This window comes from Lepidochelys kempii, chromosome 3, assembly GCF_965140285.1.
Source record: "Lepidochelys kempii isolate rLepKem1 chromosome 3, rLepKem1.hap1, whole genome shotgun sequence".
In the NCBI taxonomy this organism is placed as follows: domain Eukaryota; kingdom Metazoa; phylum Chordata; order Testudines; family Cheloniidae; genus Lepidochelys; species Lepidochelys kempii.
This window is the reverse complement of record NC_136382.1, coordinates 112,745,512-112,759,896: the sequence shown is the minus strand read 5'-3', so window position 1 is coordinate 112,759,896 and position 14,385 is coordinate 112,745,512. Positions and strand designations below refer to the sequence as shown.

General features: G+C 42.3%; 1 protein-coding gene across 11 annotated transcripts in view; it reads right to left on the bottom strand.

Annotated features, from left to right (window-relative positions):
- The window catches only part of STXBP5 (syntaxin binding protein 5), a 184,306-nt gene that overhangs the window by 56,342 nt on the left and 113,579 nt on the right, over window positions 1-14,385 (bottom strand). For all 11 annotated transcript variants that reach the window (XM_073337576.2, XM_073337566.2, XM_073337569.2 and 8 more), the window contains 7 exons: window positions 13,848-13,920; window positions 11,407-11,554; window positions 11,257-11,324; window positions 8,614-8,654; window positions 6,708-6,928; window positions 5,531-5,709; window positions 1,729-1,854 (listed from right to left, as the gene is read on the bottom strand). In XM_073337576.2, coding sequence (XP_073193677.1) covers window positions 1,729-1,854; window positions 5,531-5,709; window positions 6,708-6,928; window positions 8,614-8,654; window positions 11,257-11,324; window positions 11,407-11,554; window positions 13,848-13,920 — 856 coding nt within the window. The remainder of the gene's footprint in view (window positions 1-1,728; window positions 1,855-5,530; window positions 5,710-6,707; window positions 6,929-8,613; window positions 8,655-11,256; window positions 11,325-11,406; window positions 11,555-13,847; window positions 13,921-14,385) is intronic.

The following is a 14,385-nucleotide window of genomic DNA, read 5'->3' as shown; positions in this document are numbered from 1 at the left end:
CTGTTCATGTAACTAAAAACATTTAAACTTTACATATAACTTTCAAATTCTGTTCAGAGAATCGCCACCCTGCACTTAAGCAGGGAGGAGTTTGTCTGGTTGGCCAGGAGAAAGCGACAATGCTTTCTGGCTTGGGGAAGGAGGGAAGACGTAAAGCAGCTGGAAAGAGCAGTCAGCGTGGTAAATGACTCACCACATAGGAATGTAGTGTTTGAAAAGGTCAGTGGGCCTTGCCCCTCCCTCCCTTTACTCAGAACAGGCTAGGCAGCACCCACCCACCCTCCCTAATTAGGTCACAAATATGCTGGGTGTTTAGCTGTATCTGGTGTGGATATTACGCTAGCCGCCACACTAAGGGGGTCTGGGAAGGAATTTTTCCCTTACCACCATATTGGCCAGGTGAAGTGGGGGTTTTTTCGCCTTCCTCGCAGCAGGTTCAGGTAGGCTCAGTTCATGCACAGCATGACAGGTGGTAGGCCAAATGTTGCAACTCTTTATTTAAGTGTATAGCGGATGTTCAGTGCAGGTACTCCATAAATTAAGGCACAAAAGAATGAAAAAATGTCTCGGAAAAGGAATTAAGGAGAAGTGCTTGAGCAAGCCGGGGGCAGTTGGGGACTCCGATGATTGGTACAGCAGGGAGCCAAACCCCCCCATCATTATAGTCCACTTTAACCCCCTCCTACGAGGGGGCGTGGTCAGTAAGGTCCCAGCAAGGGAATTGCTGGAGGGATCTGGATAAATAGGGGGTAGCTGTGGAAGGCCCTCCCACCCTGGAATTGGCAAGGTCCCGGCAGTGAATCTGCTGGAGGGACATAAATTTTGCATGTGCACTGCACACATTTTATCTGCCGGGTTAGTCCCAGACATCTGTCAATAATAAAGTTGTGACCTGATTAAACCCATATCTAATGTCTCCTGTCATCCTTTAAGATGCTTGTCTGGCTATGCTGAATGTTTTTATGTGGTTTTTTTTTTAAATAAATTCAAATAGATTAGTTTAGGATATTCAGTATCGGTTTATAAATCCAGGTTTATAAACATACTTTAAATGACTAATTATCATGGTTACCATTAAAAAGTCAATATGTGCCAAAAGATACCACCTGTTACTATAGAACATAAGAACATAAAGGCAATACTGGGTCAGACCAAAGGTCCATCCAGCCCAGTATCCTGTCTACCGATAGTGGCCAATGCCAGGTGCCCCAGAGGGAGTGAACTTAACAGGTAATGATCTAGTGATCTCTCTCCTGCCATCCATCTCCACCCTCTGACAAATGGACGCTAGGGACACCATTCCTTACCCATCGTGACTGATAGCCATTAATGGACTTAACCTCCATGAATGTATCCAGTTCTCTTTTAAACCCTGTTATAGTCCTAGCCTTCACAACCTCCTCAGGCAAGGAGTTCCACAGGTTGACTGTGTGCTGAGTGAAGAACTTCCTTTTATTTGTTTTAAACCTGCTACCCATTAATTTCATTTGGTGGCCCCTAGTGCTTATATAATGGGAACAAGTAAATAACTTTTCCTTATTCACTTTTTCCACACCACTCATGATTTTATATACAAGTATTGCATCTATTTACTTTAAGAATAGAGGAAAACTGATGGCATCTCCAATATTCCTACATAGTCGGTATAAACAAATGTTGACTTTTTAGATGACAGCCACTCTAGTGAAATTTATTAGAAAACTAGTAAAAAGTACAGAATATACTTACAGGCCATAGGCAGAGTTCACTGCCAAACTGGTTATCTGCTGTGGAGGTTCTCCACTCACCCATACCAGTTGAATAACCAGTTCAATGTGGTAGCCTGCAGACTGTTTGAGGGGAGAGCTTTTTATTCTGCAATATAAATACAATGTATAATGTCTTTATATTCATCTCTCCACTTTGATACAATAGGATCTCATTAACTTGTACAAGGCAGGGAAACTGAGAATTACTGAATATTGCAATCTACCAAATGAATACACACAATATAAATAAGAATAATGCACCAAAAGTTAATTCACCTTAATTCCCATTATTTGTGATGATACTTAGATTTACTACTTAAAACAACCTGAGTAATGATTCTAAACACTGAGGGACGGGAAAGTGCAGGACAAGGGTAAACAGCACTAGTATCGTATGGTGGCTTTAGTAGAGAAATCATGTCACGGATTCTGTGTTTCTAAGAGGGGAGAATTAGGAATTGAAGCTTTAATGTAAAAAGTTTATATTGAGGAGGGATCTGAATATGATGTGTATGTATGACTAACTGAGGTAGGCAGGGGCTTTCAGGCAAAGGCTGCTGGTATGACAGAAGGCCACAAGCCCATAGAGAATTGGTAGCACCAGAAGTTTTGAATACCCTCCCATTCAAGGGTCCCCCACTTCTCAACAAGTCACAGGCTCTGTGTGTACCCTCCATTCTCTTTTCTCCCCCACTTTAGGGTTTCTCAATCTCCCTGCCAGGAGTTCTAGGCATACCCCTTCTCATATACCAGGATCTCCGAATATCCCACCCCCAATATCAGAGTCTCCCATTCTCGCCCCATGACAAAGGCTCTATGTGCATCCCCCTTTCCCTATACCTGGAGTCCCCAATCTTCCCCACACCAGGGTTGTGTGTGCCTCCTTTCCTCCCTCCCCCCATTCAAGGCTCTTCCAATCTTCCTCCCATGGCAGGACCTCTCTGCTTGCCCCTCTTTCCCCATTCCACGGTCCCTATTCTCCCTCCCGTGCAAGAGGCTATGTGTATGTCCCCAATCCTCCTTTGCACCACCTCCAACTCCCCATTATTACTTATCTTCTTTCAGTTAGAGATAGGCTAGCAACAAGTTAAACTTAATTGGGAGGACAGTCAGAGATGAGATGGGCTATTGTTCTGCTGGAAGGCATGAATGAGTGCCATCAACCAGTTGCTTGATTTACAGACAATTGCAGAGGTGCCTGAAGTTGTGGCAGGGGCAGAGGACAGGTGCTCCACGTGCCCCCCATGTATCCCTTTTCAGTTTTCCAATTTTTTCCAAGATCCAAAGTGCTGTTGGAGATCCAATTTTCTCCAAGATCCACTGTTGCCAAGAACATTCCCTGAAATTATGGAATGGAGTGGATGCTGTGTTCAGAAGTTATGGTATTACATAGAGAGAGCAGAAATGCTGCTGAGTTGAGTGCAAGACCTTCGTACTCACAGCTCAACCAAAAATACAATAGGAGTATTTTATTATGTAAGTTAGTGCTTTATATTCTGCAATTCAATATATTGGTAGGGCATGAAAGAGCTCCCACACATAGAAAACAAGTGTGTCCACAGAATCAGTTTTTAGGCTGTGGATTTAACCCAGGATTGCAAACTAAGATGGCGTGTTTACTTTTACAACTTGGCAGCTAAAGCACATGCCAATCTAAATATTATATCTGCAAGTGAGGATTTTTAATTGGTATTGTCCTCAGGTTAAATATGGTGATCTAGAGGCATAACAACACTGCCTTTAGCAGGGTACAAATTGGGAACCCTCACTCCACTCCTGATTCCTCAAGTGAACAGTAGCTGGTATTAGAGAGACGAAGTGGGTGAGGCAATATCTTTTATTGGACCAACTTCTGTCAGTGACAGAGACAAGCTTGTGAGCTTACACGGAGCTCCTCTTCAGGTCTGGGAAATATACTCAGAATGTCACAACTAAATAGAAGGTGGAACAGATAAGCATAAGTAGTTAACACGTTTCAAAGGACAATTCAAGGTGAAGCGTAGAAAAGTTGTTCTCTCTTGCCACAAAGAGCAGGACAAGAGCAATGGGTTCAAGCTACAGCATAGCATATTTCGATTAAATCTCAGAAAAATTTTCCTAACTGTAAGAATAGTAGGACAATGGAACAGACTGCCTGGGGAGGTTGTGGAAACTGCTTCACTGGAGGTTTTCAAAAGGAGGCTTGATCGCCATCTGTTTTGCATGGTTTAGCCACAACAAATCCTGCATTTTGGCAGGGAGTTAGACTAGATGACCTTGCCGTCCCTTCTAACCCTATAATTTTAAGTGGCCTGTTAACACCTCTCAAGTCATGGCAGTGAAAAGGAGGGGGGAAGGCAGCTGTGGGGGAGGGTTAGTGGGTTATAGATTTTTGTAATGAGCCATAAATCTGTGTCTTTACCAAGTCCATGATTTTTCATATCTAGCAAAGTTATGAATTTAAGCTCCAGGCTCATCTTTTGAAGGTGTCGTGCAGATTTCCTTAGAGAACAATTGAAGTTTTTGTGCAGATTTCCTTTGAGGATGAGAACTGAGAGGTCAGATATAAAGGGATTGCTGTGTGAAAAGTGTTCACCCAGAAGTGATATGGTGTTTTTGTCTTATTTTTGTGTGTGAGTTCAATCAAGAGAATAGTGATTGTCTGGTTTCAGTCCCATATTTGTTCTTGGGGCATGCAGTGCACTAGCTGAGGAACATCACATGTTATGCTAGGTAGGTACAATGGTATTGGCATTGTAGGAACAATGGATCTTGAAAGGTGTCTTGTCAGGAGTATGACCATCAAAGCTGTGGAGATATGACTGCATCTGTTGTTCTGGCAGGATCAAGTGCTACTTTAAGTTCATATGCGGGTGAAACCAGACAGACAATCACTACGCTCTCGAATGAACTCACATAAAAAAATCATGTTTGTTACAGTATTTACAATTAACCGATGGAACAGATGATACATCTATGATCACTTCTAATGTCAGAAAACAGATCTGAAAAGTTCCATTAGAACAGGTCATCTATTCCATCCTTCAGACCAATGTTTCCCAAAGTTTGCGTCACAACACCTAGCGGGGCTTGAAGAGCATGTGGTGTGTGTGCGTGAGTGAGTGTGTGCAAAAAAGAGGTCTCAGTTGTTCTCCAGAGTCTCAGACTTATTTGTATCCAGTTTAAACTAATTAGTATGGTTGCAAATAAAAATTTTAAAAACATGAACCAAGTGTAACCAATGTAGACATGTCTCCCTGAGGCTGCAGAGAGCCTTAGATAACAATTCTGTGGTGTGAACAGCCCCATTCATTTCAATGGATGTGAAATCAGCTACCATGATACCGGTGTCAACACTTAACTATTTTCTCATCAAAACATTTTAGAAAGGAGAGCACGTATATTATGATTTATATCAGCATTTCCCTAAGTGTGGAGCATGGCCACTGAGGGGGCATTAAAGACCAACTAGGAACAGGGTATGTAAAATTACGATAGGTACTCTTAAACAACAGATGGCAAGGTTTCTGTATGTGTGCATATGTGCATGGAGGGTGGGGTATTCTTGTGCTCTTGATAGGTTTCAGATTCCTGAAATGGGGCTCAACTTTCACAAGCTTGCAAAATGTTGCCTTCGTCAGTATAGGATTGTCCAAAGGCTATGATAGATTTTCTGTCGCAATATGAATGCACACAAGCACTTATGTCAGTATAGTCTTATCAAGTTTATGATCAATGAAAAGAAGAAGATACAATATTATAAACAAAAGTGCACCATAAACTTTCCATGTTCTTACACTTACTTTAAACATGGGACATTATCACGGAGCCCATCAGATGAGCTGCTGCTCGTAGATGGATGTGACTGGGGGGCAATGGACTGAGGATTGGAACCTGTGCCTGGAGTTGGCAACGGTGGCGCTTGCTCACCATCTGGAGAGTCTATGTCATTTATTTCATACAACAGCCGTACTTCAAGCATCTGTAAATTAAACCAAAGCAAAAGCAACAATAAAATACACTATCTTTCTTCTTGATGAAAACCACTCTCCTTTGATTCCCACATTTGCCTCTTGAAAGCCACAGAAATGTATATGTGAATTAAGCAAAGTGCTAATAAAAACTCAAATGGACAATCAGTATGTCAGGCCAGCTTTTGTACAGAAAAGCAGTTCAAAAATATCACTTTTTGCAGCTCTTTGCTGAACAAAAATGAAATACTACATATATAAGGGCCAAGGCTCAGATTTTTAAAGATATTTAGGTGTTGCTGCACTCAGTGTCATAATGCCTAACTGATTTGCCTAAATCTCATTTTCAGAAGGGATTTAGGTACTTGGAAGCCAAAATCCCTTAACAGTCCATGGGATTTTGACTCTTAGGTGCCTAAATCCCCTAACAGATTTAGGCTCCTAAATCAGCTAGGCATTGTGACACTGAACTTGCAGCAACACCTAAATACCTTTGAAAGTCAGGGCCTATGAATGGGGGAGGTTCAGAGTGGAATAAAAGAGGTGTTTGAATGGCGAGTGTTCTATTGCCAGATCCCCTTGAGAATACTTTGTCTCCTGATCTCACCCAAAGCAGTGGTTCAGGGATTGAAATTTGACCTTTGATGCAGCTTGGGCTTGATCCATCAATTGCTTTTTAAATTAGAACCAAAACCTTTAACCTAGAACCTGACTAGCAACTGGTAGAGGAATGCTTAAGTGCCAATGAAGTTAAAGTTAAGCAGGTGCTTTAGTGGTTTGCTGAATTGGGCCTATTAACAACACACATCCAACTCCTATAGAAAGATATAAATAGGGTAGTAAAACTTTTATTCAGTTTTTTTTTTTTTTGCAAGAAGCTGCTCCTAGTTTTGAAGATCTCCTACCTATGAAAATTTAACCAACAGGATGAATCATGATAAAAATCCAAATCATCAATATATTTCTACTACAGCCGAAATCCATACAATTAAAAAAGTGATAGTATTACCGGAATGACTTCTGTTGTCACTTCCTGTTTGCTGAACCTGTAAATAATGACATGTGCAGAAACTCCTGCTATGCACAGCATCCTACTTTCTGGACACCATGAGATGATCTGAATGGCATATGGATCTTCATCTACTATATCTGTGTTTGGCCTGTCATCCTTACTTCGTGATTTTTCAAATACTTTAGCTGTTTTAAGCTTGTAAAGTACTTGCAGTGTTACTAGGAATAAATAAGAATATACAACAAAGTTAGTTTTCAATTTAAACAGATATCTTTCTCGAATTCATTTCTCCTTTTTGTCGCCTTTTTCCCTTTACAAAGGTTCCCAAACAATTTTCAGCAAGAGGGATGCATAGAAGCAGGGTTACACAGTGTTAACATTCTCAGTTCTTTCATGAAAATATATCCACATTTAGACATTTAAAAAGGAAAAAGCCCTTAGAACTTCATTAAACTCGGCTAAAATCAGTTAATTTTTCCTAGAAAGAAATCAGGTGAAGATGGAAGAGTTACAAAACAGGATATCCATGCAGCAAAAAATGTAGTACTCCTAACAACATATAAAGGATAAACAACTTCCTTTTGAGCTGTGCTTGAATACCAATGACACAACATGACCCTAAATATGTGTATGTACTTATTTGCATACTAGTGTCAACAATGCTCTTCTAATTCAAAACTGTATCAGAAATAGTTTACTTTCTAACCTTAGGACCACTGAATTATTTGGATGCATTTATGGATGAACTTAATTCATTTCTGTGCTTTGCTAGCAAGAATTGTGGGAAACAACTATTTCTAGCTGCTATTATTTATCATGAACTTATATTTTATAAATATACACTTGTTACTTTTTGCATTAGAAAGAACAAAATATAGATCGGGGTCAGCAACCTGCGGTACGCGTGCCAAAAGCGGCACGCGAGCTGATTTTTAGTGGCACTCTGCTGCCAGCCAGGGTCCCGGCCACCGGCCCCACTCAGCCCGCTGCTGGCCTGGATGGATGGAACCCCAGGCCGGCAGTGGGCTGAACGGGGCCGGCGGCCGGGACCCCGGCTGGCAGGGGCAGGCGGACAGAACCCCAGACTGGCAGCAGGCTGAGCAGCTCAGTGCGCTGCCAGTCTGGAGTTTCATCTTCCGCCCATGCTGCTCGTCTGGGGTTCTGTCCACCAGCCCCTGCCAGCCAGAGTCCCTTCTGCTGGCCCCGCTCAGCGTGCTGCCGGCTCAGGTTTCCGTCCATCCAGGCCAGCAGCAGGATGAGCGGGGCCGGCAGCCAGGACCCCAGACTGGCAGCGCGGGCGGCAGACAGAACTCCAGACCGGCAGCAGGCTGAGCCACTCAGCCCGCTGCCGGTCTGGGGTTCCATCTGCCGGCCCCTGCCAAGCGGGGTCCCAGCCGTCGGCACTGCTCAGCCCGCTGCCAGTCTGGGGTTCCGTCGGGGGGGCCCTGTAAACGTAAAATTTATTACTGGCATGCGAAACCTTAAATTAATGAAGACTTGGCACACTACTTCTCAAAGGTTGCCGACCCCTGATATAGACAGAGATGCCTCACTAAAATTCCACTGTTTTCCTGCCCTTCTCCTCTCTTATACCTATGTGCCAATAGAGGAGACCTCCAGGAAAATAAGACAGAGGTTTTAAGAATGTCAAATTTCCCATTCCCAGCCTGCTCCAATAATTAGTTTTCTTTTGGGGAGTAAAAATCAAACACTAAACTATTAAAAAAAAATTAATAGACCCAAGTTAAGTCTATTACAATTCAAAGATTAACATAAGGCACTGACAGTGTGTGAAGCAGATAACATGAGGACAGCTTGCCAGCAATTATACAGCAGAAGCATGCAAGTTTAGGGAACTCTTCGGCTGTCTGAGTAAGTTACGATAATTATTCAAAATACTTACTTGCAGAGGCATCCCAAAACTTGATTGACCCATCAGCATGCCTATGAAATAAAAAAAAAACATTAAAAAACATGTTCTTGGAAAAAATAAGGGGGTTAGCAATGAGTAGGGAAGATTTAGACTAGATTACATTAATGACTTAGCATAAACCACAGAGCTATCATATTCTGATTAGCATTATGCCTCTGTTGCACTACCAGTAGGTACGATGGCAAAGAAGTGCTTAGTGATTTCAGGTGCCTCAATTTCTGGTACACAGCTGGAGACATTTTAAGAGTTCTGAATTTTTCTAAGAGAGTTGTGTGCCCAAATCAATTCAAGTTCAATAGGGATTAGGCACAGGCATCTAATTTGTTTAGGCCCCTCTGAAAATGTCCATCACAGACTAATAGGGAGACACGGTAGATGAAGTAGTACCTTTTACTGAACCAAGCTCAAAAGCTTGTCTTTTTCAGCAACAGGAAGTTGATCCAATAAAACATATTACCTTACCCACCTTGTCTCTCTAATATGCTGGGACCAGCATGTTCTACAGAAGCATTGCATAAAGTCACAGACTCAGATCTTCTAAGCAGGGACAGCATCCTTCTGAATTTCTGTGCAATGCCTAGCTCAATGGGTTCCTAATTCTGATTGGTGTGTTTGGGTGCTAAAGAAATATACAATAATAAATGTTTTGTTCTGCTCACGTTCTTCCAATGCTGTCCTGCCTGGTCTTTCAGAATCCCTTTTGACTGTTTTTCCTGCTACTCCTTTAGAGTGGAGTTGTTGGGACTTATTTAAAAGAAAAAGACTGACAGGTTGGTAATCCTTTGATTACTGAACTCAACAGCTATCTAAACATGAACATATATTTAAAAGCAGTGTTTCAAGGAAGCCTATGACGTAAATTAAAATAGTTTAAACATTATCAAAGAGTTGTAAATAGCAAAGGAAAATATATCTAAGAATTAGTGACAACAAGCGAATGCAATATATTTGAGGGTGGCAGCTTATTCTAGTGGATACACCTCCTGACTGGAATTATAATATTATAGTTATAATTATAACAATAGTTATGCACAAGATCAGGTTAGCTAGGGAGGTTGTGGAATCCCTGTTGGAGGTTTTTAAGATCAAGTTAGACAAACACTTCTCAGGGATGGTCTATGTATGCTTGGTCCTGCCTTAGCATGAGGGGATGGACTAGATGACATGTGGCATCTTCCACCCTACAATTCAATGATTCTGTTATTGTAACAATGATGGATACTACAGACAAGAAAGTACAATGAAGGAATCCAGGAAGAAAAAGTGTATTTTTTTTTGCAAAGAGCATAAGTAACTTGTTGTTTCTAGAAATATTATGTAATATGCAACAATATATCAGGTATTTTAGTAATTGGCTACAAATTATCTGACAATGAGATGAGAATCTCCCACAAAAGCAAGTTGGTAACAAAGATTCTGCTCCCATCCTGCTTTTGCATGAGGCTATGGTTCTCTTTTCAACATATAGACAGGTTTCAGAGTAACAGCCGTGTTAGTCTGTATTCGCAAAAAGAAAAGGAGTACTTGTGGCACCTTAGAGACAAACCAATTTATCTGAGCATAAGCTTTCGTGAGCTACAGCTTACTTCATCGGATGCATACTGTGGAAACTGCAGAAGACGTTATATACACAGAGACCATAAAACAATACCTCCTCCCACCTCACTCTCCTGCTGGTAATAGCTTATCTAAAGTGATCACTCTCCTTACAATGTGTATGATAATCAAGTTGGGCCATTTCCAGCACAAATCCAGGTTCTCTCACCCCCCCCCCCCCCACACACACAAACTCACTCTCCTGCTGGTAATAGCTTATCTAAAGTGACCATTCTCCTTACAATGTGTATGAAAATCAAGGTGGGCCATTTCCAGCACAAATCCAGGTTCTCACCCCACCCCCCCACACACACAAACTCACTCTTCTGCTGGATTTGTGCTGGAAATGACCCACCTTGATTATCATGCACATTGTAGGGAGAGTGGTCACTTTGGATAAGCTATTACCAGCAGGAGAGTGAGTTTGTGTGTGTGTGTGTGGGGGGGGGGGGGGCGACGGAGGGTGAGAAAACCTGGATTTGTGCTGGAAATGGCCCAACTTGATTATCATACACATTGTAAGGAGAGTGATCACTTTAGATAAGCTATTACCAGCAGGAGAGTGGGGTGGGAGGAGGTATTGTTTCATGGTCTCTCTGTATATAATGTCTTCTGCAGTTTCCACATTATGCATCCGATGAAGTGAGCTGTAGCTCATGAAAGCTTATGCTCAAATAAATTGGTTAGTCTCTAAGGTGCCACAAGTACTCCTTTTCTTTTTTCAACATATAGTTGCCTTCACTTTGTTTTAACTCCAAACACTTTGATAGGGTTGCACAGACAGAATATCATCACCCAGTGTACGTAATAGATACATATTAACCATATGTTTTCAATGTGTTATTCAAAAGCTATTACTTGTAGGGTGTTTTTAAGATAATGAGTTTTCTGTACATTCCATTAATTATTCACCCCTCCCATACAAATTATTTTGTTTTCTATAGGTTATGTGAATATGAACTATAAAAATGCACTCTACTTATTTTGAGTAAGTTAGTATACTCTCTTATCACTTACCCTGTAATAATTATCTCTGGGTAGCTCTGAGTGACCGAACCCCAGTTGCCTCCACTGATAGGCCATTCCTAGAAGGTTAATAATAACAGATTGAAATAAATGACACTTTACACTGGCATTATCAAATAAGTATATGCACCCTATACCTACCTTTTTACTGTAACCTTGACGTTTCTGTCGAGCCCCAACTGAATAAAGTGCAGGAATGAGGTCCACAGGACAATCAGCAAAATATTCACAACAGGTAACAGGAGATTCATGTATATTCAAAGGATAGGGATTCTCAAATATAGGATACCTTTATTGGAGAAAAGGGAAAAAATGTTAATCCAACAAAAGAGAAGTGGTCAATTTGATCCAGAATACACATGAAGCACTGAAGCCTGTCAATTTACTTTAAAAATATTTGTATAATTTTACTATCTGCCAAGTAAGTTAAAGAAATAGTGCAGATTGGATTGTCCGCTTCTTAGGGCAGGAACCATGCCTTCTTGTCTGTCTAAAAAGTATTTAGCACACACTGGGTAGCATTATGCATAAACAACAAATAATAAATATGCCTATAGCGCAAAACAATTAAATGCAGCTACTGCACTCTGCAAAGGTTGCTCGCTCAGCTGATGAAGATGTTGATAAGATATTATCCTTGTAATGTAAGTTTTTTAAATTGTCACTGTAGAGACTACTTCTTAATGGTTCTGTAGCAAAAGAAATGAAAAAGTAAGTTACTGAGCTCTAGTTCTTGTGCTCCGCAGATAAAAGTTGATTTCTGACTCTTGGGTCTATGCTTTCAGGAGGTAGGTATGAAGCCTCAACTTTCCTTTTTTAAAATCTTGCTCTCTTTTCAGTCAGGTATCTTAGACTGCCTCACTCTCCCTTCATTACCTAGCAGGTTTTGCCCAATTTCTCTAAATAAATAGACACACACGAATCAATTCCCCTAAATAAAGAAAATTATTTCAACATGTGGACTAAGGATGCTGACTTTAAGATTAGGGTTGCCAGGTGACCTGGTGGCTCCAGTCAGCACTGCTGACTGGGCCGTTAAAAGTCTGGTTGGTGGCACAGCAGGGCTAAGGGAGGCTCCCTGTCTGCCGTAGCTCAGCGTGGTTCCCGGAAGTTGCGGCTTGTCCCCCCTCCAGCTCCTAGTGTAGGGGCAGCCAGAGGGCTCCATGCGCTGCCCCCATCCCAAGCACCAGCTTTGCAGCTCCCACTGGCCAGGAACTGTGGCCATTGGGAACTGCGGGGACGGCCTGCGGACGGGGTAGTGGGCAGAGCCGCCTGGCCGCACCTCCATGTAGGAGCCAAAGGGGTGGACATGTGGCTGCTTCCAGGAGCTATTTGAGGTAAGGGTTGCTGAGAGCCTGTACCCCTGACCCCTTCCAGTGCCCCAACCCCCTACCCCAGCCCATATCCCCCTCCCGCCCTCCAAACCACTTGTTCCCAACCTGGAGCCCAATCCTACACCCCAAACCCTTCACGCCCACCCCAGAGTCTGCAGCCCCAACTGGAGCCCTCACTGCCCCCGAACAACCCAACCCCGTGCCTCAGCCCAGAGCCTCCTCCCGCACTCCAAACCCCTAGCCCAAGCCCAGAGCCCCCTCACACACTCTGAACACCTCATTTCTGGCCCCACTCCAGAACCTGCACCGCCAGTCTGGAGCCCCCTCCCCTACTCCAAACCTCTTGGCTCCACCCCCCAGCTTGGAACCCCCTCCTACACCCCAAAACCCTCATCCCTGGCCCCACCCCAGAGCCTGCACCCCCAGCCGGAGTCCTCATCCCCTTCCGCACTCCAACCCCCTGAGCCAACCTGGTGAAAATGAGCGAGTGAGTGAGGGTGGGGAGAGTGAGTGACAGAGGGAGGCAGGGATGGAGTGAGCAGGGGGTGAGGCCTCAGAGGAGGGGCGGGGCAGGGCAAGGGTGTTCAGTTTTGTGCGAGTAGAAAGCTGGCAACCCTACTTAAGATAACTATTAATATTAATTATTTGTATTACTATAGCACATAGATGGACCAGGACTCTGGTTTGCTAGACATTATACAAGAACAGAACGAAAAGGCAATCCTTGTCCAAAGAGTTTACAATCTTAGCAAAATACTAACATTCTATCAGACTACTGGCTGCTAGGTGCAGGGCATCAAAGAACTTTCTCCAGATGGGCTTAGCATGAATGAAATCACTAAAAGTTCTCTCTTATTAGCTGGAAGACAATAAACTTGGCAGAAATAGAACAATAATTACTCAATTATAAATGTATGCCATGTTACACTTGCCTGCCAGAGAGTAGGTCATACTCATAAGTTCTTTGTGATTATAAAAATATGGAAGTAGAAATTTTTTAAATAAAATCTAGTCCTTAAAACCAAACTGTAGAACAGAAAATTAGATGCTCTTTAAAAAGGATTTGCTTGTCAAGAGTCCATTGGGAGTTTTAGTAAGGCAATAATCTCAAACATAGTTCCAGTAAGTGCCATTAAAAATTATTTTCATTTGCAAGTGGAGCATTGATAGGTGACATCAAATGGATACACAGCGGCCAGCCTTTAAGTAGACACTCCATATACCCAGCATTACACCCTAGATTCTTACCCATTTTGTGCAAGGTCTATAACTACTAAATCCTTTTCTAGAAGAACTACCACAGCATATGGTTCCTGAAAATCTAAAAACAGACAGAAAGGTTACATATTAGTCATTTTAGTTCTCCTAACATATAGTCTCAGCAGTCCACATTGCAGGAGATTGCGTACCACACACTTTACTAGCCATAAGCAGTAACACCATTAGAGCATGCACAGGTATTCACAAATCTGTATGTTCAAAATTGAGGTTGTAAAGACCTCATCCACCTATCTTCATTTCCTCTCCCTCTCAATTAAATCCATTTCAGAACACTGAGAAAAGGAAGGCGTTTTGATCTGCAAAAGCAATATTTTCAGAGAACGCCAGTTACTAACAGTAACATTATTTCCCCTCACGGAATTGATTCTTTGGATCTTCACTGTGTGAGATTAAGAAACAGTAAGTGACCTAATTTACAAAAGGAATTGAAGACTGTTCATCTGAAAGGAGCACCAGTGTGGAACCAGAATCTGGAGCATTAAAAGGCAATTCCAGAATTTTAACC